Below are 27,368 nucleotides of genomic sequence, written 5' to 3'. Positions count from 1 at the left end.
ATCAGACACCCTTCTCAACCGCCCGCGTTCACATCAGTTTTTCAAGTTGAATGCTTGAAACTGCGACGGAAACGTGCATGTCGCACTGTCCAATTTAGCGGCCCGCTTCGGCCCATAAACACACTTCGCTCCGCTCCCATTACTGGACTTATCTGAGTGATATTTGTGGGCAAAAATGTCTATATCAAATTATCGGGTTATACATGTCTATGTGCCAGGCTAGACCAGACCCAGTCGCGGATTAAGAGAGTGTTTACCTCTGCTATCACCTCAGAAATGGTATTATTTTACAATATCCTCCCTAAATTATTCTTACAGGCGCCACCTTTATTTTACTTATTTTTACTTAGTTCTTATTCCTTATGAAAGATATCACGCGTCGGAAACACGCGATTTTTCAAGTTTAGAAGGGAGATTGTAAATTACATTTCAAGCCCTCGTGAAAGCAATTATTTTGCATATTTTACGTCCAAAAATGCAGATCCCCCTCTGCTTTTATGCAGACATTTTTTTCTCGGCGTGTCCATTTCAATTACCATCCTTTTTCCAGTTGAATTGTGAAGACTTTGTTGATGCATCTGTCTTGATCACATTTGGGCTTCAAACATTTACTTTTAAGCGAGTTCCCTAGAGTCCATTGCCATTTAGAAAAACCGCATTTAATACGGTAGTTTGATTCCAAATTTCATTTCTGTTTTTTTTTTCCATCAAGAACACTTTGCATAGAAGAAGAAGGAAATTTCTTCTACATTTTTGTACAAGTAGAGAAAGCAAACTTTTATCCAGGAAAGTTAGATTTCGAAAGAACTACCGCTTGAAAATTTTAAACAGTTTGCAGAATTTATTTTCTATGCAATTGGACATAAATTCGAAGTTTATAAGTTGAGGTGTTTTTGATGTGTAAAGGGGTTGTGAAGTTGGTAGGAAGGGTTTAATGACACCAGTCCTTTTTAAATGATGCTTCATAATTAGTAATACAATCAGTCATAAAAAAAGAACATATTTTTTGAAAAAGCGTAAAAACTAGGCAACTTTAAGTGAAGAGAGATGAAAAAGTGGGTCGTTCTAGTTTTGTTAGACAAATGTTATCAAACACAGCATGCTTTTGTTTAGGAGAGGTAAATTCACAGAAAAAAAAACGGTCAATATAATCAGAGGTGACTACAAAATTTCCAAATGGTGAGAGTAAAACGTGAAAAAAAAAACGAAAGAAGTTTCAAAAATGAAGAGCTAAAAATTGCGTCACACCTCGAGTGCAGCCCCATTCGAATTAAAGATCAACTTTTTTAAACCAATTTTATTCACCTGTTCCGGCTCTAATTGAGAGCTTTGGTCGAGCAAACTCTTACATCCTCTTAATGTTACATTCTTACAAGGTTAATCAAACTAGGCTAATTCGTTCTGATGAAGATTTGCTTTATTTCTCCGCTTTTTGGTCTAGTGGGAATACCTCTCAATTAGATTTTTTTTCCTGTGAATGATTTCAAATGAAGTCAATTGGAGCTTATAATCAGCAATAGCTATTCATATACTTCTTTATTTTTATCTTCCGAATTTTTACCAAAAATTTATCCACTATAATGCTTGAGGCAAGTATTTACAAAACTCTGATTATTTGCATGTTCAGCTTATGCTTGCTTTCAACTGATGGGCCGTTTTATCCCTCACTGAGTTTGCAAAACCTACACCAAAGATTTTTGATTGATCTGTGATGACTGTTTTAAATCGGGTTCCATTTTAACGCAGGCAGAAAATTTCAGAATTTGCAAAATATATCTGATAGATTTAAAAAAATAGAGAATCAGTAGCTGAAGAAATTGATGTATAGAGCAAAATATAGCAATCAAATGTTCAAGTTTTAGGTCAAATTTTTATAATCTAAAAAAAGAATCAATTTTTGATTAATATACAAGCCATTTTTTCAAAAAATTTGAGACCCAGTTTTTTGTAATTTAGAGAAAATGGTACAATTTTTATTTATTTATAGCCAAAAATAATCATTCTAACCATTTTTTTCAAATTTACGAGGCATAAAAAAATGTTACTAAAAATTATACATAAAAAACCATTTGTCAAAAGTTACTTGTCAAAAAGCTTTTTATCAAAAACTATCAAAAATAGATAAGCCAAGCCTGCCTGTTAATTCATATAGTTTCCTATAATTGTTTATCAAAAGTGTTTTGCAAAGAGTTTTATTTAAAAACGCATATTAGGAGCCATATTTTTCAAACCAAATTCGAATCCCGTGATGCAAATTTTGTTGAATACAAAATTAAAATTTTTTTGATCAGCTTATGAAATTTTCTCTCAACAAAAATTAGTGCGTAGGAAAGTATTTATCAAAAAATATTTATCAAAAAGCCATAACTATTTAGAACTAGTAAGAACAAGTAGAAAAGTTGCGACTAGAAATTGTTCTAACAGCAAAAATTTACAACTAGTTAGAACAAATTGATTGGACAAGTGGTTCAGCCACAGGATTACAAATGACTTTTAATCCTCTACCTGAAATTTTAAAAACATTTAAAAATAAACGAAATCAATAAATACGGATATACTTATGAAACTGTTTCCTCATAAACATTTCCGAATTTCATGAAATCATTTCTGCATAAGTGTTAGGGTTATATTCCTTGTGTTTATGGTTTTCCAGAGTCTCGGTTCATCAACTTTTAGCGCTCGTGCGTGATACTTGTCCGTTACAAATTGTATATGTATCTGTTTCTCCCAGAATAATTTAATTTATTTTGATTCTAATTTTTCCGACTTCCGTAACGAAAGTAACGGAATATTAGTTCTCGGGGTGGGTTTTTTTCTTCAGAAAAATTTCGACTTTTTAACTAGCCATTTTGGACAGAATTTTTTAAATCATTCAAAAGGTATTGTTGTCCTGAGCTTAAATTTGAAAAGATATTTTACCTGTAACTTTTTTTAGCAAAGTTATGGGGGTTTGAAGATTGCCATTTTGTCCAATTTGGGACAAGTAATGCGCGATATATTTCAGGCTATTAACGCGTAATCTGAGATTTAATCCATCTATGAAATGGTTCCAAATTGATTGAAAGAAGCTAACTTGCCATAATCGATTTGGGATTTTTTTAACTATTCCCCCCCTTTTGGACCTTGTTAACTATCCCCCTCCTATGCATGTGTTATTTTTGACAATCATTTCTGTGTAAAATATGCATATCAAAAATGTTAACAATTAAGTGGGTTTTCATTTTTGCGCGTTCATATTTGTGTTACTCACTATTTAGATAATACCCACGTAAAATTTTTAAATATATGTATTTTCTGAAAACTGTTTGAAGCTATTGAAAATGCGGCCGCCAAAAATGAATTTCTGAAAATCGAATTTCTGGGGGGGGGGGGGGGGGCGGGGGGAATAGTTAACAAGATCCTTGATTTGTTACAAGGAGCGAAATCTATCCTTTTGTACTTTATATGGCGTGTGGTGGGATGGTTTTCCCAAAAACTTTCAAATTTTACAAAAAGTTCATTTTATTTTTTTACATTTAATTTTTAAATGTTTTTACTGCTCTATAAACCTTAAAAGGCAGTCGGATTCGCTCTGAATGTTTATATGGCGTGTGGGGGGATGATTTTTACAAAAAATGGCGGGTGGGGGATGATTTTCACACAAAATCTCAAATTTTAGAAAAAAATATCGTTTTAATTTATTACATTTAATTTTTTATTGTTATTACTACTCCATAAACCTTAAAAGGCAGTCCGAACATTCAGGGCTTCGCCTTGATAGGAGCAGTCTTGTTTGGATCAAAGTTTTACATCTCATATGTCAAAGATTGATTATCAAACACACCGCCAGCAGACAAAACTTCAAGCGTGATATGCAACCTTAGCTTAGAGGCAAAGGTCTCGCGGTCGCTTAGTTGACAATGCTTCACTCACTCTTCGGCGATAATGCGATTTGTCAGATTTTAGAGGAAACGATTGCCCTAGGTTAGAAGGTTCAGCATATTATTAATGAGCAATTGGACTAGTGGAAGAATTTTTAGAAACATAATCTCACGAACGGAGCATGCATCAAGGAATAAAGCAAAAAAAACTCATCAAGTTACACACAATGCCATATGCGAAAGTTTAAAAACTTTACTTTTCATGCTTTTTACAAATGAATGTTTGCCTTGGCGGATTATCAAGCTCAAGTTCAAAGGAAAAACTTTCCATTTAATTGCATCAAATGAATTGTTGTTCTTATATCTAATAAAAATAGAATCAACAAACCAACAGAAACAAATAAACTCTTCAAGCAACCTTTTGTTTTTTTAAATCTTTAAATAGTTTAAAATCCAGCTGTGTTTTGATAATTTTTGTCCAAGTAGCGTTAACAATTAAGAACCAGTCATCTTGCGTTTGAAACTTACCTTCATGAAGGTACTTTAACATTTTTAATGAAATGCGATTATAATTACTGAGGTTTATTGAGATTTTATTCACAAAACATCAAAATTTTAATTGAGAGTCTTCAGAGTATTTTAGTATTCAAGTATTCAGAGTATTTTATTCCAAAACTTTCAGAGGACATTTTTGGATTTCAGGTGGTTATATTCTAAAACTCAGTATCGTAAATTTTTCACAAATTTTTCTTTGATAGTTTTTCTTGTCAGTAGTGCCCTTTTTCTGATTTATTTATATATATATATATATATATATATATATATATATATATATATATATATATATATTGCTTAAGTTTTCAATTTAAACTTTCATAAGTTTATAAAATTGTCATAAAATAATTGCTTGCTCAAACGTTTAGCTGGCAAAACAATTATGTCTTAGAGTGACGTCAGCTCATTCTAATACGGAAGGAAAAAACAACAAACATATGATAATTTTTGCGAAAAAATTTATTAATAAAATGAGATTCTGAGACTTGTAAGTTTATTTGGGTTTTCAAAAAGTATCATTTCAAAGCATTAACTCTTTTTGTTGTTAAATAAACAATGTAAAGTTAATTTAGACAAAAACGTCAGGTTTTTACACATTCAGATTATAAGCAGCAAATTTTTCAAAAATATTTGATTGACTTCTCTAAAAAGTGTTAAAATCCCGCAGTATCAATTTAGTGTCTAGTTGAAATACAAACAATCTATTTTCTAGCAGTAGAAAACTTCGAAAAGTAACACTTGAAAACAATTATAATCTCAGTTTTGTCAATGCTAGAAAAAACAGACTACCTTTCAAAAGATTCTATTGGAGTGTTTTCAACTTGTGCCAAACAATTAAACTACTTTTGAAACCTTTTTTTTTCGATATGTTACACAACCAACCAATATATATATATATTGCAAAAATCTATAAATTTCTCCATATAATCGGATAGTATCAACTTCTTTCTCAACATCATCGAAACAGAAAAATTTTCTATATAAGGCACAAAAATTCGATCTTTTTCTGTAACTACAATAAAATTTATAATAGACAATGAATAACTTCAGCACACTTTTTTTTGAAACAAAAGCTCAAAACATTGCAATAAGAAAATCATTTTGCTTGTGCGTTGATATTTATTGCAGATTACTTTTCAATTAATTGTTTTTTCATCTTTATTTTCAATTTTTATGACATTAAATAGACCATCTAATTTGGTTGCTTTTTCAAAATATAGTTTTTTTTGAAGATATACCAAATGGTGTAAATCTCAAGTGGCAACATCATGAATTTTTGTTTGACCGAATGGTATAAGTTTCAAGTTTTCAATTTATGTAACACTTTTTTTTTCTATAAAAAAAATAATATTTTTATATCAATTAGATTTGTGTTTCCAAGCACTTCTGCTAAAATAACGGATCTCAAAAAAAATTAGCTTCAGTAAATTTATGCTTTTATAAATAATTCTATAAAAAAAATTTGTGATCAATACATTTTGCTGAAATGTTTTTCTGGAAAACCTAGTCAACATTTGTTTATTCCAATTTTCCGCTTGCAATTATTTGGCATTATTTTCTCAATTTAATCTATTTTTATCCGAGAAAATTCGGAAACGGGTAAAAGTCTTGATACTCGATGATAGAGAAAACGAAGCTCAAAACTCAAAAGGTTTGTAATTAATTGACCTCCAGGTAATTTTTGGGTTTTTGTTACAAACTTCAAATTGAAGTCTTGCTTTAATATCTTGCTTCATTTATGAAACCTCGTGTTTCATAAACGTCTTGTTTCATGTTGAAACATTAAATTTTTGATTGCGTCTTGAAATCTCATGTTTAACATAACAAATCAGTCTTTTTTATAGGAAATTTCAATTGAGGATGAGGAGACATGTCATTCGACAACAGGTGATCGGAAAAGAAGAGATCCCGAAAATGGCTACCTTAAACACCACAGGGATCAAACACAATCAAGTGAGCTCAGTTGTACTGCTACGTCTTTTTTCGCTAAATTCTATCGTTTACATTTGATGCTCATTTGTAAACGGTTACACTCATTCCATAGTGAAATAGCAGATATCAGTTTTTGGAAGACGATTTATCAAAACTTACCCTGACATCAGGTGGCAAATTTTGAACATGAAAGTTCCAAAGCAGTTTCTTTGTTTTGATACCTTCATTCGTTTTTATGAAATATCTAAATATGTTGCTACTGTAAATAGCAGTTAAGTTTAACCACCAGCTCATTAAATCAAAAATGTGGCACTGATGATAAGGCCGAAAACTGATGATATGCCTAGATAAGGCCGAAAACTTTGAAATTGTTGAAGAGCACCAGCTTTCATGTTTTTCCTATCAGAAGGCTCCTATTTATTATACGAAGAGCGCTTAAGTACAAAAAACTTTCTAATCTATACATAACTTAAAAAATAGATCTGTCTGTTTGTTTGTGAGTGAACTCCTCCCAAGAAAAATTATCGCCCGACCGTGAATTCTTACATGTATGTGCTTATGATGACGATGGGCACAATAGGCTCTTTAGTTAATAAGTAACGCCGAATTTCTTTTAAAAAATGAAAACAAGGTTACATGATAATCTACCCGATGTCAATTTACCCTATGCCATTCTACCCTATACTAATCTGACCAATATTCCAATCTACCTTATGCCAAATTACTTTATGTCAATTTACCTTATGTTATACAAATAATTCAACTGGTCAGAGATAACTGAGCTTCCTATCTCGGTTTAAGGTCGCGGCGATATTCGGCTCTAATTTTTCTATAGAGTCCTACCCTCTGTAGGTAAGATCGCCGCAACACGTTGGCGCGACTGCGGCGATCACTATTTTGCTGTTATCATTCCGTCTTAATTTAGGAGTAGTGTAAATTGATACACAGGGTAGAATGTCACAAAATATTCCAATCATCTTCTAATCCTATAACTGGCACGTAAATTCGTCATTTTTTCACAAACTGCTTGCTTTTAATATCGCTTGCTTGAAATTTAACCCGGTGCACCGCGACATTTCCAATTAATATGACTCCAACTTAATCTGATTATTTTGATTTACAAGATAAGGCGCCGGGTGTTAGATTCCGATTATTTAGATTTACGAGATAAAAAACTATACAGGTTGTGTTGTATAAAAAAACTGACGAAAAGAAGACAGCCTTCCAAAGTGCTTAGGAACTAATTTTTGGCGTGACATTTGGTTAAAATGCTTCATTGATGTAGCTAAAAGCAGCAATTACCACCGTAAACATAGGAAAAGCGACCAAAGATCAACCTTTATTATGGATCATTACTAGGGTGAAACCAACATTTTTGAATTCAGCATCAACACTTTTTAGTCCCAGCACCTATCGGGTAGTACAAATAATCGGGTAGCAAAGAAAACGCAGATGAGGGTGAGTATTATCAGATTGAAGCCGTTTGAGTGCTGATTGGGATTCCCAAAAAACTTCAGCTATTTTGATTCTGATGTTTGATCGCCATGATGTTTTTATTGCATTTTTCGTGTATAATTATGTACTAATTTGTTTTTGCGTTTTTCTTGTTTCGACTAGCTTTCTTCATTTTTTTTGTCTTCGTCCCATTCTTCCTCGTGGTGGCCGCAGTTCACCTTTGAAGCCACTTCTACTAATTCTGAATGAGATTCTCCTGTGTTTCATTTATTTATTTTTCTGAAATCGTCACTCATACTTGTATTTATTTTGTTTGCAATAGTTTTGACTAGACAAAAATAACTTCTAGTTCATTTTAGAAGTATTTTGTTGAGATCACAATAAAACATATAATTTTATTCTAATACTCATTAACTTAGCTAGTGACCAACCAAGCCACATGGTACTCAAGGCTGAAAGAACATTTCTATCAGTATACAGATTGCAAAACTTAGCATGTATATCAAAATCAGATTTATGCAAGTGGCTGGATACTAATGTTGAGAATGAGAAAAAATTTCTGGATATTTCCCTTTTTCGAACTGAAACCAGTTGGACACTTTCAGGTTGATTTTACTTACTTTATACATTTTTTCTTTTTCGGGCAAGTAACGATCTTCGGGCTAAGGCAATTTGATTTCATTAAGACCTAGAATGAAGGATAAGGTCTTCTAAAAAAAATACTGTGCAAGAATTAGAAAAAAATTTTCCCCAACTTTCTCATTTTTTTTTGTAATTCAATTTTTGAAGACAAATGCTGTCAGTTATGCAATTATTTAAATTTCTACACGTTTCAATAACTCTCTGCTGACATCACTCTTTAAAAATAACACTAGTTTGGAGAAGCAAAAAAGAAAAAACATTTTAGGGGTTTATGAATGTGGTCGGAAACTTAAATGCTACTTGCACTCAACCTGCTATCTTCGTATTTTTTCGAATTTCTTTTCAATCCACTTTCTGTGCCCAAAAACAGTAAGTTTTTGTATAAAAAGTTATTTAATTTTTTTGTTCTGTAGTTGACCGTGATCACATGTTTTCCTTTGTGCTCGCTTTCCATTGCAAACAAAAAAGCCAATCAGCCTGAGTAAGCAACAGAAGTTAGAGTCTATTTTCAGGTGTGGGACAGCAAGATGGTGAGGATGGAGGGGTAGACGGGGACAGTGTCGAACACAGCAGGAGACGCATGGTGCTGGCTAACGTGTGTACTGTGGTGCTGTACACTTGTTTCCTGGGTGCATGTGTGATGACGTCAGTAGAGAGTGTGAAGAGTGTGATCAGAGCCAGTACCACTCCCGTGTCTTCTACTTCCATTCACTTCCAGCAGGAAAAGTACAATCCACCAGGTAAGGGAGGGATCTAGGTGTTTCAAGCGGGTTAAGGAGTTTCAAAATCTTTTTTTTTTGATCGGCCAAATTGACATTCCGAGCTTCCCAATTCACTATAAAGATCCTAGTTTTTTTTTCAGAAATTTGCGACCAAGAAACTTGCGTTTTTTCGGAGCGCGCTCGCTTCTTAAAGTTAAGTAAATAAAGAAATTAATAAAAAGGCTTGATACACCCTTCGAAAAAAATCTGCTCTTAATAAAAAAGAAAACTCTACTAAGATACGCTAATAAAAAGGGATGTTATTATTTTTAAAATACGATGCTACAGAGCGTTTAAATTCAAATTCAAATCTGCCGCTGGACAAAAACTCTTTTTCTTAACTTGAGGTGCATTTTGACCACAAATAATATCCCCATTTGAAACTCGGTAATCGGCTGTACGCTGTCTCATAGACATTGTCCCACGATTTTGTAAAACTTCGCCGAATTACACCAGAATTGTTGTCAAGTTAAGACGATTTATCCACAAGGGAAAGGACCAACACAAGAGCTGTACAGCTCATCACGGAGAACCGCTGTTGAGCCCCTGGTTAAGAACTACAGACAATGTTGTTGGGTTATTTTTCTGGGCTGGGTAATGTTGTTTCACCCTCAAGCAACGATCACGGATCATGGTCGGCATCGAGCTTCCGACCTTTCGATTGAGAGGCGGAGACGTAACCACTTCACCGCCGCTCCCCATTTGAAAATGGTTGTTATATTTTAATGACACAGTAACTAAACCAGATCTGAAAACTAGGCATTCGAGATGGTTCCTAAGTTTATGTTCCCAAAGAGCGGTCTCTGTTCCTACACATCGCCTGAACGCCATGCTATCTAATTGAGGGCTGACACCTTTGTGCGACTCCTTATTCCAGTGAAAAGCTAAGTCCATTATTATTTCTAGTCTAATAGATCAAGACATTGAAAAATACGGGGATTGAGTTCCTATTAAAAATTAGGGGTGCAAATTAGAAGTACTTACACAAATACCAAATTTCAGACTGGAAATTTCAAAAATTAGCGATGAAAGAGTAATAACTTAGAGATGAATTAGCGATAACTTTTAAAATACGGTAACCCACCTTTCAACAACATTTGGTTGGTGGGGACTAAACCTTCCCCCAGGGATCTGGATGGTAAGTTATTCCAGCGATGTTTGGTGTTTAATATGGGATTGTTTAATAAAGTACCTCAAGTAAATATGAAAAATTTTGAAATGTGTAAAAACATGTTCGGATAAAAGATAACGTTCTGATGATTATATTGATTAGATGGATAAAAAAAATTTATCTAACAATAAATTAGTTTCAATTGGTTAACAAGATCATAACGGGCCTTTTGTAAACAAAAAGATCAAAGTTATCCTAAATCTACTCTCGAAAAAAAAATCGAACCCAAATCCTTATCATTTTAAAGTCAAAACCTCTCTCGTTGGCGATTTGGGTGTTTGTAAGTGGAGCCGCACTGAGTTTTTAACTCTTTTCGGGATTAATGAGGGTAAAAGCTCCTATTTCATTGGATTTAATTTTGGTCGCAGCAAAACCCCCCAAATGGCTTAAAGTACATTTTAATCTGTGTTTTCATTTCCCCTTGGAAAAACAATTTCCTTGTTGAATGGGCGTGGAGTTAGGCGAGAAAAAACTCACATTTTAATAAATAACTTTTTTGTGCGATGAATTATCAAATAAATACCAATTTTTGAGCCATTTTAACCATTACATTGCTGGAAAGGTTTAGCGGTGAATTAGCTCTGAAGTAAGGCTACTTTTTTCAATCTCAAGCGCTATGTTTATCAATGAATAACCGTTAATTATCGATCTATGAAAAAAAAAACATCAAGGAAAGTGTTATGAAAATTGGATCAGCAATTTTTCATTAATCCGAGATGTCAATTGATAATATTTTTTCTTAACAAAAAAAAAACAAACACAAACTAAAGTTTAACGGAAGTCATTGTTATTGGTTTGCTTCAAAACTCATAATTTATTGATATATAAAAAACAAGGAAAGACGCTTACTGTGCAAGTAGCTCAGAATGTACCGAACATAGTGTCTGGGAAAAAAAATATATAATTTTTCAAATTATAGTTCTTTTCCTGCGTTATATGATAAAAAGATTGGAAGTCGTAGTCAGATTGGAAGTATAGCGCTCAAGTCATAGTCATAGTAAAATCAGCAAATTGGACGAAAACTTTTTAGAAATTTGAATAGAAAACAAAAACAAATTTAAAATTTTTTTCTCAATTTTTATTGAAATCTCGTTTAAAAAATGGAAAAAGGTGCAATATGTAAACCTAATTCCAGTAAGGTGCAATATGCATCAAATATACACCTGACCCTTTTTGTACACCTGAATTTTATACACCTGACCCTTTCTCTCTAACACGGTCAGACTTGATTAAGTCTGATCTCCAAAAAAGAGTCATTTGTCTCAAAGGCAAATAGCAGTGTTTTGAGAGCTTGCTTTGATTTTTAAGCTAAAAATTTTTGCTGTTATGAACGATTCAGAATGTTTCAAATTATCTCTTAAACAGAGTTATTTGCCGAGAAATAAAAGTTGTTTCATTCGATTATTTTAAGTTTTTTGAGAGCGAGATTGAGCGAGCATACAAAAAAAACTCAAAAACTAAATTTATTCGACTAAATTTAAGGTTTCACGGTTTAGTTTAAGCTATTGTAATCTATTAATTTCTTCAAAAAAGCTCAATTTAAAATTCAAAATCAAAATTTTAAACGTGTTTTTTTTTCAACTTTGGGACATGTTTTTGACCTTTTTTAATGTTGTTCGAATCACGACAGAAGGGGGTTTCATATGATACATTACTTGATCATTCCGCTGATTATTGGTGGTATCTGATTTTGCGTGGAAACAAAAAAAAGTTTACATTACACCCGAATACAAAGTTCCTCACATTTTTTCCAATGGTCGGAACAATAAAAACTTGAAGAAAAGTGTTCTGAAAAAATCTTATATTAACAAACTGTTTATTACTTTTTTTGTTGCTGAACTTACCTGACACTTGCCCCTGTTCGAGAGTTAATTTGTAATTTTGAGCAAAAAAAACTAACGCAGGATAGCAAAAATTCAGTGAACAAAACTAAGTTTTGATAGAGTGTTTTTAGAGAGACAACATTGCGAGGCCATACTATGTATTTTCTGAATTGTATTTTCTTGATTCCGCAACAAGGACGCTCCATTTCTTCTTTTGTTCCTTCATTATCTTTCCGACAAAATTTTAACATGTTTAAATACTTGTCTCTGGAATCCAGGAACATACAGACACAAAATTGTGCGCCTATCCAGTGCAGAGTTTGGCCTCGTAATGAAAGATGGCAAAAAAATGGACTTATTTAACTTCTAATTAACCTTATTTTCTCATGCACGTTTCTTATGTTTTTGTTTTAGCCATAATTCTGCTGTATGTGGCGGACAGTGACGAGAAGAGTCTGAAATTGAGGGACTATCACTGCGTGTGCAGGTACTCCAACAACGGAGGACTCACAGATATATTCGCTAGGACATTACTCGGATCACGTGAGCACATAGAACACCATTCAGAAGTAGAGTTAAGATCTATAGTTATGAAGATTAACAAAATGAGGCAATTAAACCGTACTCCATATCTGAAGACCAAAATTTAAATATCCTATAAAAATAAAGTTCAATTGTTCTGGGATAAGACGTTTTTTTAACAAACCTTTAAAGGTCAACAAATTTTAAAGAGTTCAAATTGATCATACAACTAGTTATAGTTATGAATCAAATTTTTTGTTTAATGGAGTCCAACACTGTTTTATTTACAGACCTTACTTCTTCTAGAAGGAGGTGTGAGTACGTCACAGACATCATCTCAATCGAAGACTTCTACGCAGTTATGGCTGCCCAGCCCCTCTCCACCTCATTAGACCCCCGCGCCAATATCTCAACACTTCTCATGCAACAGCTTCAGAAACACAGTCAAATACGGGCCAACCGGTAATAAAATTTATTGATACGTCAGAAAATTTAAGAAGCAAAACAAAACGAATTATAAAGCTTACAAATGACGAACTCAAAAAACAATTATAACACAGAAAACATGTAGTTTCTACTGGCATCTGGTTTCTAATTGCAATTACAAAAAATATTAAATCACTTATTTGAAGCAAGTAAAAGGATAATCTTTTGCAAGAAATCGCTCAAGTTCTTACCCGAGCTGTAATTTAGATCCAAAAAACATGAGAAACATTACGTCGCATTCACCATCCGAGGTCCCGAGGACTGGGAAAGAAAAGAACAAGTAGAGGTAGCATGTAATCATAGGAACAACTACGGGTCATCAACATCATCAGGCACTGCACGGACTTCTGCTCAGTTTGAAAAGACCGATACATCGAAAACGCCAGATTACGTCAAGAGCAACACTCCATTGCAAAACTCATCAAGCAAATCAAGCACGGAGAAGAATACCGTTGATTCAAATGTTCAACGGCGGAACAGTTTGAGTGAAAATTTCAAAACAGAACTGAGTGATCCTGTAAATGACACAGGTCAGGTAAGAAGTTACCAACGACACACCAGGCAAGTTTCTGAAGATGCGGCGTCTGCGCATATCGGGTTTCAGAAGTTACTGAACATATCCTCATCCAGGAGACGAGCACAGTCTTTCAACTCTGGAAAGAAGGTCCGTGAGGATGACAAAGTGAGACTAGAATATATGTTGCTGCCATCATACCACGAAATGCTGAAACAGTTGGTTTTATTAACAACATTTTATCCCGACCAATCACATAGTGGGAAATAACATAAACATCCATAGGGTTTTTCCGCCAAAAAAAAGAGTTTGGTTTTCAGGTATGTTTCAGTTTTAATTCACAATTTTTGTTCAACTCAAAAAAAAATACCACAAAAAAACGTCTGCTGCAGTTGGTTTTTACAATTTTTGAAGCCATTTTAATCGTGATGCTTTCCAGATGGCAAATTTGCAAACAATTTTTTAATTTTTTTTTTTCAAAAAAAATTGATCTCTTTTGAAACACTAACGATCACCAAAATCATTATTTATTTGCGAGTGATGGTAACGTCATCAAAAATATAAGATGTTTAAATTGGTTCAATACTTAAAAAAGACTTCATTTTTAATGCAGCATAGAAGTTAATGAATGACTAAATTATGTCTCCACGAATATATCCTAAGGTAACAAAAATTGCTCGTATCAGCGCAAAAAAAGACGAAGCTGGGGCAAATAGGCCGAAAAAACGTAACCAAGCAAAAGATGATTTATTTTTCAGTTAACAAAAAAACAAGAAATTACTGGTTTGTTTGGCTTGTTTAGTGAGAATCGGATGCAGGCCATTCTGACTCACAGGGGTACTAAGGAGACGGCATTCACGGAGAGCAGCGTGAGCAAGACACTGCATGTCTATCTGCTGATGAGCGAGGTGGAGGAACAGGGTCAACACCGATCGCTACTCGACACAGAAGTATACTTTTTGACGCTTTTAAAGTATTTTAAAAAAATTGGAAATTAGAGAATTAATAATTTTGAGGAATCGGTTTGGATTGAATTTGCCGTTTATTTCAAGAGTTTTTAAAATTTTGTAACTTTTCATGCAAAATCAAATCCAGTGAGATTAAAATGTCACGCGAACTGTTAGCAAACTCACTAGAGAGAGAGAGAGAGAGAGAGAGAGAGAGAGAGAGAGAGAGAGAGAGAGCAATTGCTTTTAAGGTTTTAGTTCATAAAAGTTTTAAAATATATATAATAGATTAAACACCATTTACCAGCCAGATTAAAACAGAACCAACAAAAAAGCTAAGTTTGAAAATCATTGTCTCGGACAAAAAAAATCTGTAAGCTTACGATTGTTTTTTTTTATTTATAATTTATTTGAGAAATATACAATTTGTTTTTGTTGGTTAAAACTTTGCATCAATCCGCCCACCATACACCCAACATATTGACAAACGAACAAAAAACTAAAAACAAAATATAAAAATTTAGAAAATAAATGTGAGTAGGATGAACAAAACACAAGATTTCAACTTTAAAAAACAACCCCAATAATTTATCTAACCAAATTAACACTAAATTTCAATTCTGCGCATGCAGCATGCAATTTTTTTTATGCAGAAACAAAATGATGTTAATTCATTATAATTGTTGAGACTAATCAATTTCAGGCAACTTTAGCAATAATCCCACATTGTTGTAGGGACTGAAAAAAGAAAGCTAGTTTAAAAGATTTTAATCTATGGATCTCCAGTGCGCGTTTTGTCGAAAAACCTGTATATTCTTTCAAGTGCATCAATTTTACCAAGAGCAAAATTACATCATAATTGACAACGCTATCACATTTTCAAGAACTGAACCAATTCCGCAATAGATGATAGATTGTTTGAAAATGTTTCCAAATTTGAACATAGTTGTTACAGCTATGTTGCAAGCACATTGTTCAAATGTAGGTTTGATGCAAGCATTAAAAACCAGATGAAGTCGAAACTCTGAAATGTACTAAAAAGACAAAATTTGAGATGATGATGATGATGATGATGATGATGATGATGATGATGATGGTGGTAAAAGACAAAAGATAAAAAGGCGTTTTTGACAAAATTTCTTTCGATTAATTAACCCCCGAAAAAATTTGCTAATCCTATGTAAAAAAATTAAAAATAAATGAATGTTGGTTTTGCTAGTTAAATAGTTAATTCTCATTTTTTGTTAGGTTTCATTTTCGAAAGGTTTTTTGTTTGAAATTGACCCCAGTTCAATTTTGGACTATTCTTCTTTTCAGTTTTGCTTGTTTTGATTATTAAACCAGCATAGATTTAGCTTGAAATTGCTCAAAATAACCAATTTTCTTTCTGTAAACTAAACTACGTAGAAAATACCTCGTAAGGACGGTTACCCTGGAACTCCATTGAACTTCTTTTTTTTGTGACAGGAAGCTTGATTGCTCAAATTAATCTGACTGCTCGTCTCGTGGCTAATTTCTGAAAGTTCAGACTTTTCTGGAAATTTTTTGGAGTAAATTTTAGTTTAAAAAATTAACGAGACTGTTCGTATCAGGGCGAGGCCCTGAATTTTCCGACTGCCTTTTAAGGCCTATGGAGCAGTAATAACATAAAAAATTAAATTAAAAAAAAATTTATCTTTTAGTTTGATATTTTTGTACGCCATATAAAGTACAAAGTGATAGATTTTGCTCCTAGTAATAAATCCATAATGGCAAATAAGCTTCCTTCAACCAGTATGGAAAGAGTTCTAAGACGGATTAAATCTCTGCTTACGCTTTAATAACGCGAAACATATCGCGCGTTAATTGTTCCAAATTGGCCAAAATGGCAACCTTTAAAACTTTGCGAAAAATGATCACAGGTGAAATATTTCTTAAACAATTTAAGCTCAGGACATTAATATTTTTCCCTTCGAAACCCCGTCAAAAATGGCTAGTTAAAAAGTCGAAATTTGTCCGAAGAAAAAAACCGAGCACAAATTTTCCGTTGCTTTCTTTACAAAATTCGGAACATTAACAAATTCTGTATAAAACAAATTTTGTTTAATTTTTGAAAAAATCTTCCTTTACGCCCATGAAAGGGCAAAACAGTAAGTTTTGCATATTTTTGCAATTAAAACAATTAGTTTGCAACTAAAACAAATATTTTTGCAACTAAAACAAATTTTTGCAAGTTTAGTTTTCCAACTAAAAGAAATAGTTTGACTCAATTTAGTTTGTAAAAATTTTAAGCCGGACTGTTTTACTGCTTACGCATTATACGAAGAAATAGATAGCAGTTTAATTACCCTAAATTAACTAAACTGGCCATTTTATCAGCCTCGTTTTTCACAAAACTTAATCACAGATTTTTTTTTAAAAAAAACTGTCCTTAATACTCCAGATGGTTCAAAATTTTCTACCAAAAAAGACTAATCAAAAATCGGAATCCGTCTAGAGACAACCGAGCATAAACATACCGTCAATTTCTTCGAAATTTGATTAAATACTGCTGTTTTATTCAAAGACAATTTAACTATTAATTTTTTTGAGGAGGCGTATCGAATATCCATTCACCCGCAAAAAGTTTTTCAAAAAACTTTTCGCCCCAAATTAAGTTTAAACGATTATTTAAGCCCAAATTGTTGCTAAAAGAATCTTCTTGTAATGAAACATTTGATTGTTCCTGTTAATTGAAACACAATTAAGCGCTTTTTTAAAACTGTATATGAGTTGGTATAAAAACTATACAAAATCCCCGGAAAATGTAAAAACTTTTGTAAAAATGCGTTAATGCGTTATATTGTAAAAATGTAAAAATGCGTTATATTGTATAAAAATTAGTTTTATGCTTTAAATCAAGAGCTATTTTAAAACCCAAAACAAAAGTAACAAGCCTCAAAAACTTAATTCAAAGATGACTTTTTTAACACAACGTACCCAAAGCTATCAACGCAAGAAAAATCATTTCAGACTATCGATTGAACAAAGAGAACCAGGAATCCAGTAACTTACGAATTTCCGATCCCGTTGGATTTTGTGAATTTTCTACATTCAGTTTGTTCAACAAGAATCGTTTTTTGAAGCAGGACCTTGGATTTAATAATAATGAGCTTTTGTTGAAATATTTTCTACTTTCAGGAGTCTTACAAAATAGCTCCTGTTAGCATCAATGGTGGTGAATTGGGAAATGTGAAACTGAAATTTGAGTGGAAGAGCCCAATGGTTTGGAAGATCAAGACTTTCATAGCCGCTTCCCCCTGGTACGCAGTCACAGTCATATGTACAATGCTACTGACACTAGCAGAGGCAGTTAATGTGTCGCGGAACATCAAATTTCTGTTTTTGGGTAGACGCCGACAGACAAACCAAACATCAAGAATAGAGCAACAAGTGGGCTCTTTTTAGGCTTTACACACTCAAGTGGCCTACTGGTGAAACTTTTGAAAACTTTTTTAAAATTCAAATAGTCTTCTTTTGCAATTCGCCAAAAATACCGTGAGTTCATTTTTTAAAGTGAACACCGTTTCAAAAGTCAAAACTTGATTTTCAGAAATGAATTAAAGTTTTTAATCCAATTGCAATTAACAATTTCTGATTTTAAACTTTTTGTTTAATAAAAAAATTAATGATGCAAAAAGAAAAACAAACTATGCTTAGACAGGCTTGATAGTTTTCATTACTTTCTCTGCGAATCGCAGAAACCACAAGTTTTTAATAATTGACGATGTTTTGCACAAGCCTAAAAAGAGCCGAAATAACCAGAGACAAAATGTGTTGATGCATAAAACTGGAAATGTCTCCAATGACTGCAACGACACGGATTCCATTGTAGAGATATCTGCAGCTCCTATAGACCAAAACACAACATCAACACAAAATTGTGTAGAAATAAGCTCCAATATACATAATAGATGCCTTGAGAAGTCCTATTCGACCTTACTGTTCAGATGGTGCTTCGGTGGAAGAAAAGATCGAGGTCAAGCCTTCCTACAAACTAAAGCAAGGCCATTCACACGCATAAGGTACAAAAACAGCAGTTTTTTTGAATAAAAATTGAGGTCATAAAGATATCCTTACAGATGATCGACAAGAAACAAAAAAGTACCGCTCTTATATGTACTTGCCAAGAAAAATGAGAAATTTTTTTTCTTAGTTTTAAATTTTTAACAATGACTTTTTTGTAGACTGATGCTAAAGCAAAAAAAGATGCCACCATCCATTAATGTGAAAACAAAACAGAGATAAAGCCATATTTAAAAAAAATTGAAAGTGCCAATTGAATTATTTTAAGGAATCGTTTGGAAAAATAATCAAATTATCAAGAAAATGGGTTTCTCAGACATTTTTTTTCGGTAATATTTTAGTAGCTAAAGAAAAAATTAAAGTTCATTTTGTTAATACTCTCATTATGTAATGAAATTGATTTAGTGAAATGCACCCCATACATTGGAATGGATAAAAAAACATGACCGCAATGACTGTTTTAATTAACGCAGGAATCTTAGGCTATCACAGCGGAGTTTTTTCATCTCGAGGTGAATCGTTTAATTGCGCACACGAAAACAAGTCCCCAAAATTAAATTTTTAAATCATCTACAAGTACGAAAGTACTTACAAAATTTTTAACAAGCAAATCTGCATAAACATCGTTCAAAAAATCAGTAAACGCTACAATTAGATGACTTAACCGTAAAATTTTGAACTCACTCGCCTTTATTCAACCCAAACAAACTGAATCTCGTTAATTTTGGTACTTCCGAGCTTTAGTTGTGCTGATGAAATGACAAAAAACTAACTAACATTATAGAAAAACCTGCATTATGCGCACCTTTTTTCACTGCAGTTTTGTGATGTTGTCAACTAAAACAAATGTTTCTGCAATGGTAAAAAGTTAGAAACAATTTTAAAAAAATACTTTCATTTCTGAAGACTCACAACTTGCAATCAAAAGCACAAAACACTTATTTTTGCCCTCCTGAACAATTCAACTTAAATGGAAAGCTTCATTTTGAGTTAATTTTATTTCTGTCGAAAAAAAATCGAGCCAACAATTTGTGCTATTGCTCGATTTTGGAACTGTTTAATATAAAATTGTCACAAAACTAATTAGTTTTTGGAAACTCAAAACCTAAAATCTCAAATATTATTATAAGCTTCAACATGCGAAAAAACGTATCTTTACGCAATAGGCTAGAAACTAGCTGACCGGATGTCAATTGGGAAAAAAATCAGCCAAAAAGTTTTCATTATTTTTCCAAAAAACGTAAAATTTTGTTCATATTTTATAGTGCAAACCTAAATTTACTCGATCTGTAGTTTTTTTGAAAATTGAATCAATCTTCGATAAAACCAAGGGATGTAAATGTACGCAGTTTTATATAGTTACTTTTTGGCAGATATTGGTAAAAAATAAATGCACATTGGAAGAACGCTGAGCACATGCAATAAAAAAGCAATAATACACGCAACACTTTTATAAAAACTATCATTTCTGTGTGTACAGAAAAACAGTACCCTCTAGCTCGCAGGAAAAGAGTCTAGTACCCACTTACACAATTCTTGTCAATCGCATGGCTAATTATCACAGCTGATGAAACTATTCAAAGAATTGTTTGGTTAAAAAATTTATGGCAATTTTTTTTTCTTTGATCGAATTTCGTAACTGAATGAAACGATGATCTAACAATGTCAGAGTATAAAAAGTTCAAATCAAGTTTTTTTTTGAAAATTTACAAAGCAGAAATGGTATTAAAAGACTTATTTATGAGTTTTTTCTGTGATGGGATTTGATGTTTTTAAGTTTTTTCGAAAAGTTATGAAATTAACAAAAACAAAATAACTTTCTCAAATATTTGGCAAAAAGGCAATTATTTTTATGGTGCAACATATTACGACAAAAAAATTCCAGCAGAGTTTTGCTTAATCGCCATCAGAATCTCGAGTCAAGCCTTTTGCATATAGTTTTTGGAGTATGAGTGAATTGGAGGGGTAGCTAAAATCACATGTACGCTATGCTATTTTGGTTGCAGGGAGTGCAAGGGCGGCCAAAACACACTGGGTGAATTCCAATTCCTCCGTCTTAATTTCTCATTGTTTCCTCGGCTTCTCAGAATTGTCCCGGATTTCCCTACTTACTTTAATTTGCCAGCATTGCACTGGTTCTACCTGCTTGTCCAGATTTCTCTGGATGGCTTCTCCAAGAGCCTTGGCAGCAGAGGGTTGTACTGAGAATATTTTGATCATTGCTTTGTTTTACCTATTCCTCAGATCTGTTCCCTAGACGTTATGTGATTGAGCATATTGTGTGAAATGAGGCTTTTGAGTGCAACTTTATGTGAAGTTTTTTTTTTAACTTTAGCGCTTAAATTGGACCAATTTGTGAGTGTTTTGGTCTTTTTGCAGTATAGCACTTGGGTGTGAGATGTTTTTTCTATATTACACGAGGGCTAATTAAGGCCGCTTGTATCAAAGTTATTCTGTGGGTACAATTTTGTTTGCGGAAAAAAGCATGTTCTTTTCATTAGGTTTTTTCCAACGAGCTGCATAATAATATTGTTAGGTAATTATTTTCCGCTTTAGATGCTATTTTTTATCAAGAAACTAGAAGTCGGCATAATCGATACCAAAGAAGTGGAAAAGTTTTTTGTGTAACAAAGTCAGGAATTAAAGTTGATAATTGAAAAGTAGTATAAGAATGGTTGATAATCGAAAATACTAAAAGAACGCTTTTTCTGATCGGTACTTAGCGCTAGGCTTTCAACTTATTTTGAGCATTGTGACATGGTGAACGTATTTTGCATGTCAACGAAGAATAACGGGGAATCCATAAAACAATGGGGAATCCTTAACATGCAGTGCGGAAATTAGGTGCACCCATTCAAATATCTAACTGCGAACTACCGGCACCCAAATGGGGAAAGCAAAAAAAGTGGATATTCCTGGTTCAGTTATTCTTAATTAACTTATTGTTCAGACTTTCGATACGAAAGTAACGGAATATTTGTGCTCGGGGAGGTTTTTTTCCTTCAGACAAATTTCGACTTTTTAACTAGCCATTTTTCACGAACTTTTTTTTAAATCGTTGAAAAAGTATTGTTGTCTTGAGCTTAAATTTGAAAAAATATTTCAGCTGCGATCATTTTTTGTAAAGTTATGGGGGTTTAAAGATTGCCATTTTGACCAATTAGGGGGGACATTTAACGCGCGATATATTTCGCACTATTAACGCGTAAGCAGAAATTTAATCCGTCTTAGAAATTGTTTCAAAATTTTTTGCAGGGTTGAAGGAAGCTTCCCACACCGGGCACCCATGGATCAGAATTACTTATATTATCAAAAAATGGTCATAATCTATATAATTAAAAATTAAACGATTAGAGCTCATTAAAAGTGGATTGTAATCCTAATACTTTTAGTTCAATATACTTTTGAGAGTTTCATCTTGTCTAAGCAAAACTTTTGAGAGGTTAATCTTGTAATCTACAACTTCCTTCAAAGTTATCTCATTTCCTGTTTAGTGCAGTTGCTGCGTGTTACGTTTCATAAAATGTTACATTTTACATTAAAAATTTTTGTCTCTACTTTTTCAATTCATCTCAGTTTACACTTAAACCCCCTTGTACTTCACCATCCTTTTACTTTACCCCCGTTTATACCCCCACCCCCTCCCGCCAGCTTACCACAAGCGCCATTCGCCCCCTTATGGTTGAACATGGGTTTTTTTATTGGTAGGCTTTGGGGGAGGAGGTTAATGATTGACACCCCCTCCCTGCCAGTTTACCCCCCCCCCCCCAGTTTATCCCACCCCCCATTTATCCTCCTCTCTTTAGTTGAGAAATGGCATTTAGTATAAGACATGGCATACATTTTGCAAATTTCTTATACTCGAATTTAGTTCCAAAAACAAAATTGATTATAATCGATTATAACAGATTACAGGGGATTTTTATTTCAAAAGTAATCGATTATAAGAAGTTTTCTTGGCAAAAAAATCGATTTCCTTGCTAAACTTAATGGTTTATAATCGATTATAATGGATTTTTATGGTTTTTTTTGTTTTCAAAAATAGTTGATTGGAATAGCAATATAATCGATTTCGTGGTCTGATATTTTCAACTTTAATGGATTATAATGGATTATTTTCATCTCGGGAATCCATTATAATCAATTAGAAACCGTGGGTGCTTGGTGCGGGTTATTTGCCATAATTGAGTTGTTAAGTGGAGCAAAACTATCACGGTTTTACTTTATTTGGCGTGTGGGGGAATGATTTTCACAAAAAAAATCTCTAACTTAAAAAAAATTCATTTTCATTTATTACACTTAATTTTTTAATGTTATTACTGCTCAATAAAACTTGAAAGGCAATCGGAAGATTCAGGGCTCTGCCCTGATACGAGCAGTCTTGCCAGATGATTAAAGATTCCTTTTCAATGTTCTGAATTCTCCGCTTCTTGTAACGTATCCAAAATCCTACTGAAACAATAGATTTACTGGTGTAGTGAATGCCCAACAACGTTTTGAAAACTATATATTTTCAATTGTCCATTTATCCACGAATATTTGTCCCAGGTTCTCAGTTGTTAATTTGAAGTTCCTCCAACGATGTCTAATGGAAACAAGATTGCTCGTATCAGGGTGAAGCCTTGAATGTTGCGACTGTCTTTTAAGGTCTATGGAGCAGTAATATTATGAAAAAATTAAATGTCGAAAAAAATGGTTTTTTTTTCTAAAATTTGAGATTTTTTTGTAAACATCATCCCCCTGCACGCAATAAAAAGTAAAAAAAAATAGAATTCACTCCTTGTAAAAAATCAATTATGGCAAATATGCTTTTTTTCAACCAATTTGAAACGATCTCTAAGACAGATAAAATCTCCGCTGACGCGTTAATAGCGCGAAATGTATCGCGCGTTAATTGTACCAAACTGGCCTAAATGGCAATCCTTAAATCCCCATAACTTTACAAAAAACGATCACAGGTAAAACATCTCTTCAAATTTAAACTCAAGACAACATTAGCTTCCGAATGATATCAAAAAGTTTTGTCAAAATGGCTAGTTAAAAAGTCGAAGTTAAAAAAGCTAGTTAAAATAGCTAGTCTGAAGCAAAAAAAACCACCCGAGCAGAAATATTCCGTTATTTTCGCTCGGAAAGTCGGAACAAAAAAGTCTAGTACCCGATAACATCGTCGCGGTTATTGCAAGGGTAAGCTTCAAAGCAGAATAAACTAATCAGGGAAACTTTGCTCAAAGTTTTTTTGTCTATAAAAATACATTCCACGTAAGAAAATATATTCACACTGGAAGAATGCTCAGCTTATACAATAAAAAAGCGTACATACATGCAACACCTCTTTAATAACCTCTATTGTAATTTCCGTACAAAGTTTGCATTAGATACGCTAAATGAATTTGACTCCCTACTGAATGTGACCCCCTTCTGAATTTGACCCCCTTCTGAGTTTGACCCACTGACCTAGATACCCAAAAAAACTGACTCCACGATTTCCTTCCAGTCCCTTCCAGTGACGCGAGTGAACATATTTTTAAAAAAATCTAATAACTTTATATAATTTCTTTTCTTAAATAAGTCGTTTCAATAAGTTCATCTCATGTTAAGAAGGCTTGACGGAGCTCGCCAATCAGACGAAGATGCAGGACAATCTTACTCTCTCCATTACGTCGTGACTGACCCCGGATTTCAACAGAATGCAGTAATTCTAACGGCTGAGAAAAGTAAGAATTCAAAAATAATTTACTCTTACTCCTGTCAACTACCGCATTGTGTGAGCCTATCTTGAGATTGAGACTATGAATTATTCTCCCGGGTTGAAATCATCTTTCCAGAGAACTATCTATGTCAGAAAACTCACAGAACCACAAAGTATGGTTGCGATCTAGTCTACAAACATAGTGTAGACTTTTTCAGAACGTGCTGACCAAGTGTCTCAAATGATGATACTCACTCGAATATAAACAGCGATGAGTGGACTAACAATGGATAAAAACAGTCCCATTTAAAATCTTGTTCTTCTTAGGATAAAAAATGGTTTTCTTATGGTTTTCATACTTTAGACACGTCAAAAACAGAAGAGAACGGACATCAGGAAAAAAGCGGAAAGGAGAGTGAAATTGATGATGACGAGGAGAGAAGAATGAAAAGAAGGCCTTTTCACGTTGAAACTCACTTCTGGAATAAAAGCAAATAATTCCATGATTTTTATATTTCTATAATGATGATACAGATGGCACAAAAGCAATTGCAGAAAATTGTTATGCATTTGAGTTCATAAAAATTTGTTTTGAAATGAAAAAACTTTCAGTTTGAAAAAAAGCAAATTTTTAAATAGATTTAGAAATTAAAAATTCACCCTCATTTTTTGTACAAAATGAATTGCCAATGACGTTTCTTTTTGCTGTTGTAGTTAAATGTTAGACTTGTTCACGCTCTTTCGTTTTTTGCCGGTTTATTGTTCTGACTTTCGAAGAAAGTGTCAAATATTTGTACATGAGGAAGTTTTTCCTCCTGACGCTTTTCGAGCTTTTAATTGGTTAAATTGGTCCAATTCTTTAATATTATATGAAAAATTTTGATGTTCACAATTTGAACGAAATTTCAGTTGCATTTTTAAAAGTTTTTAAGTCTTCGGTTATTAACTTTGGGACTAGTTTGACCACTTTAACTCATATAGTTTGTCCTATTGAAACGTAAGCGCCAAATAAAAACATTCCAAACTAAATTGAGCATAAAATTGCTCCTACTGATACGTGATCACACTCACATTTGATCACTTCGCATTTTACATGGTGTCGAAGGATAAAATTTAAAAACAAAACACTGGTTCAATATTTTTCTCTTTTTTTGCACATTTCTTTTAAACATCTAAACCAAATCATTTTCATCGGAGGGAATGCAATAAACGTTCATTTTCTTAGTTTTATTCACTTACGCTCGGCTTCAGGCCTCAGGAGTTGAAAACAGTCAATCTATTTTTAATTTTATTCAAAAAGTACGAAGCCAAACTGTGCACTGGAGAGGCGCTCATTTTTCTATCTGTATTTTCTTGGATTCCAGAGACAAGTCTTTGAACATGTTCCAAACTGTAAGTGAATTCCACTTACAAAATTTCCGTGGATTCCACGTACAAATACCTGTAACGTAAACTTTGTTGGCACATTAGTTTTGTTTCCACAACGATCGATTATAGGTAGTTGTACTGAATTCCGCAAATGCAAGCGAATTCCGCATATGTAAATGGATATCGCAAATTCATGCAAATTCCGCTTACAATTTGCGGATTCTGCTGACAATTTGCGTATTTCGCTTACAATTTGCGGATTCCGCCTACAAGTTTTCACTTAAAGTTGCGGATTTCACATCATAAGTTCACTAAAAACATATGTTTTTATTTCTTCGTGGAATCCGCAAACTCGCCTGTTTATGGAGCTCTTTTGAGCATAAAATCGCTTAAGCTATTTGTCCGTAGAATACCAAAATCAAACAGCAAAGAAGATTAAAAAAAGTAACAATGTTACAATTTCGCGGCAAATCTGATGTTGGTTTGTTGCTGAACCCACTTACAATTAACAAAGTGAGCAGTTTGCCCTCGCAATGAAGCTCAAAGAAATCTTTTAAAACGATCAATGTTTTCAGCTTTCAATTTCCAAAAAAAAACACGTCATCAGCTCAGCGTGAAAAGTCCTAAAAATGTCAAATGAATCAGTCAGTCAGTGAAACTTCTCTGAGCACACGATCACTTGTACTACATACTATTGATTATAGATCGTTCAATCGTTATAATTAAACCAAATTTTTTGATGATCACATTTTTTGAATCAGAAGTCAGATAACATATTTCATAACTTAACAAAAATGCTGAAAAACAATAATTTATATCAAAATTGCTGGTATCTGAAAAGTTAAGTATTGCCGTTGCTCTTCATGAAAACTTTCCGGCTCTTTTACAGTCCCCCCTTTTGATTTTTTTCTGAAATTCATTGAGGAAAGTCTATTTAAAATTACTTTTATGTTTTAAACTGCATTTAAACGTGTGAGCGTGAACAGGTGAACAAATTTTCACAACATTTATAATATGAAAAATGCCGTGTGAACAATTTTTGAGCAGCTTCTTTTTGCTATTTTACGAAAGGGGTGGGAAACTGGAAAAGAGCCAACTTTCCAACTGCGATCACCGACAAATAATCAAAAAAGACGATAATGAAAACTTAAATATTGTGATAAGTTTAGTAAAATAACAGTCAATAACAGTCAACAGTCAAGCGTGTTGATTGGTTCGTTTTTAGCCGACACACTGGCATTTTAGAAAAAAAGCAGTTTTCTATGGGCTCTTTCAATCGAATAGATTGCACGGCACTCAATTAATTTCGGGTACATTATTATTTTAAACTTTGATAATTAAGAAAATTGGCAAACTGTCAGAGCCCAAAAATCTTTTTTTTTCAAATAACTAGACGGCTTATCAATACCGTAATACGAATTGTTCATTTTCTTAATGGAAAATCGCCTTTTCAACTTGATTGAAAAAATACATTAATAATTTGTCCGGGTTGAATAAATATTGCCTCGCCCTCAAGCAACGAGAAAATTTCAGCAAAGATCCAGTTTCTTCCCCTGTTCCCATTGAGCAAATTAATGGATTGAGCAAAGCCAAAAACGC

General features: G+C 33.3%; 1 protein-coding gene across 1 annotated transcript; it reads left to right on the top strand.

Annotated features, from left to right (window-relative positions):
* Nucleotides 1–386: 386 nt before the first annotated feature.
* Nucleotides 387–24,899, top strand: LOC134841584 (uncharacterized). Its single transcript, XM_063857615.1, has 12 exons — nt 387–667; nt 1,215–1,589; nt 6,260–6,368; nt 8,957–9,184; nt 12,614–12,742; nt 13,012–13,183; nt 13,415–13,939; nt 14,524–14,671; nt 17,828–18,079; nt 18,452–18,711; nt 24,311–24,426; nt 24,766–24,899. Exons 2-12 carry the CDS (start codon nt 1,581–1,583, stop codon nt 24,897–24,899), a joined length of 2,082 nt encoding a protein of 693 aa, XP_063713685.1. The 5' UTR covers nt 387–667; nt 1,215–1,580.
* The last annotated feature ends 2,469 nt before the right edge of the window (nt 24,900–27,368 follow it).

The sequence above is a fragment of the Symsagittifera roscoffensis genome, chromosome 3 (genome assembly GCF_963678635.1).
Source record: "Symsagittifera roscoffensis chromosome 3, txSymRosc1.1, whole genome shotgun sequence".
NCBI lineage: Eukaryota > Metazoa > Xenacoelomorpha > Acoela > Convolutidae > Symsagittifera > Symsagittifera roscoffensis.
The sequence above is the reverse complement of the archived record's forward strand: the minus strand, read 5'-3'. Positions and strand labels throughout refer to the sequence as shown.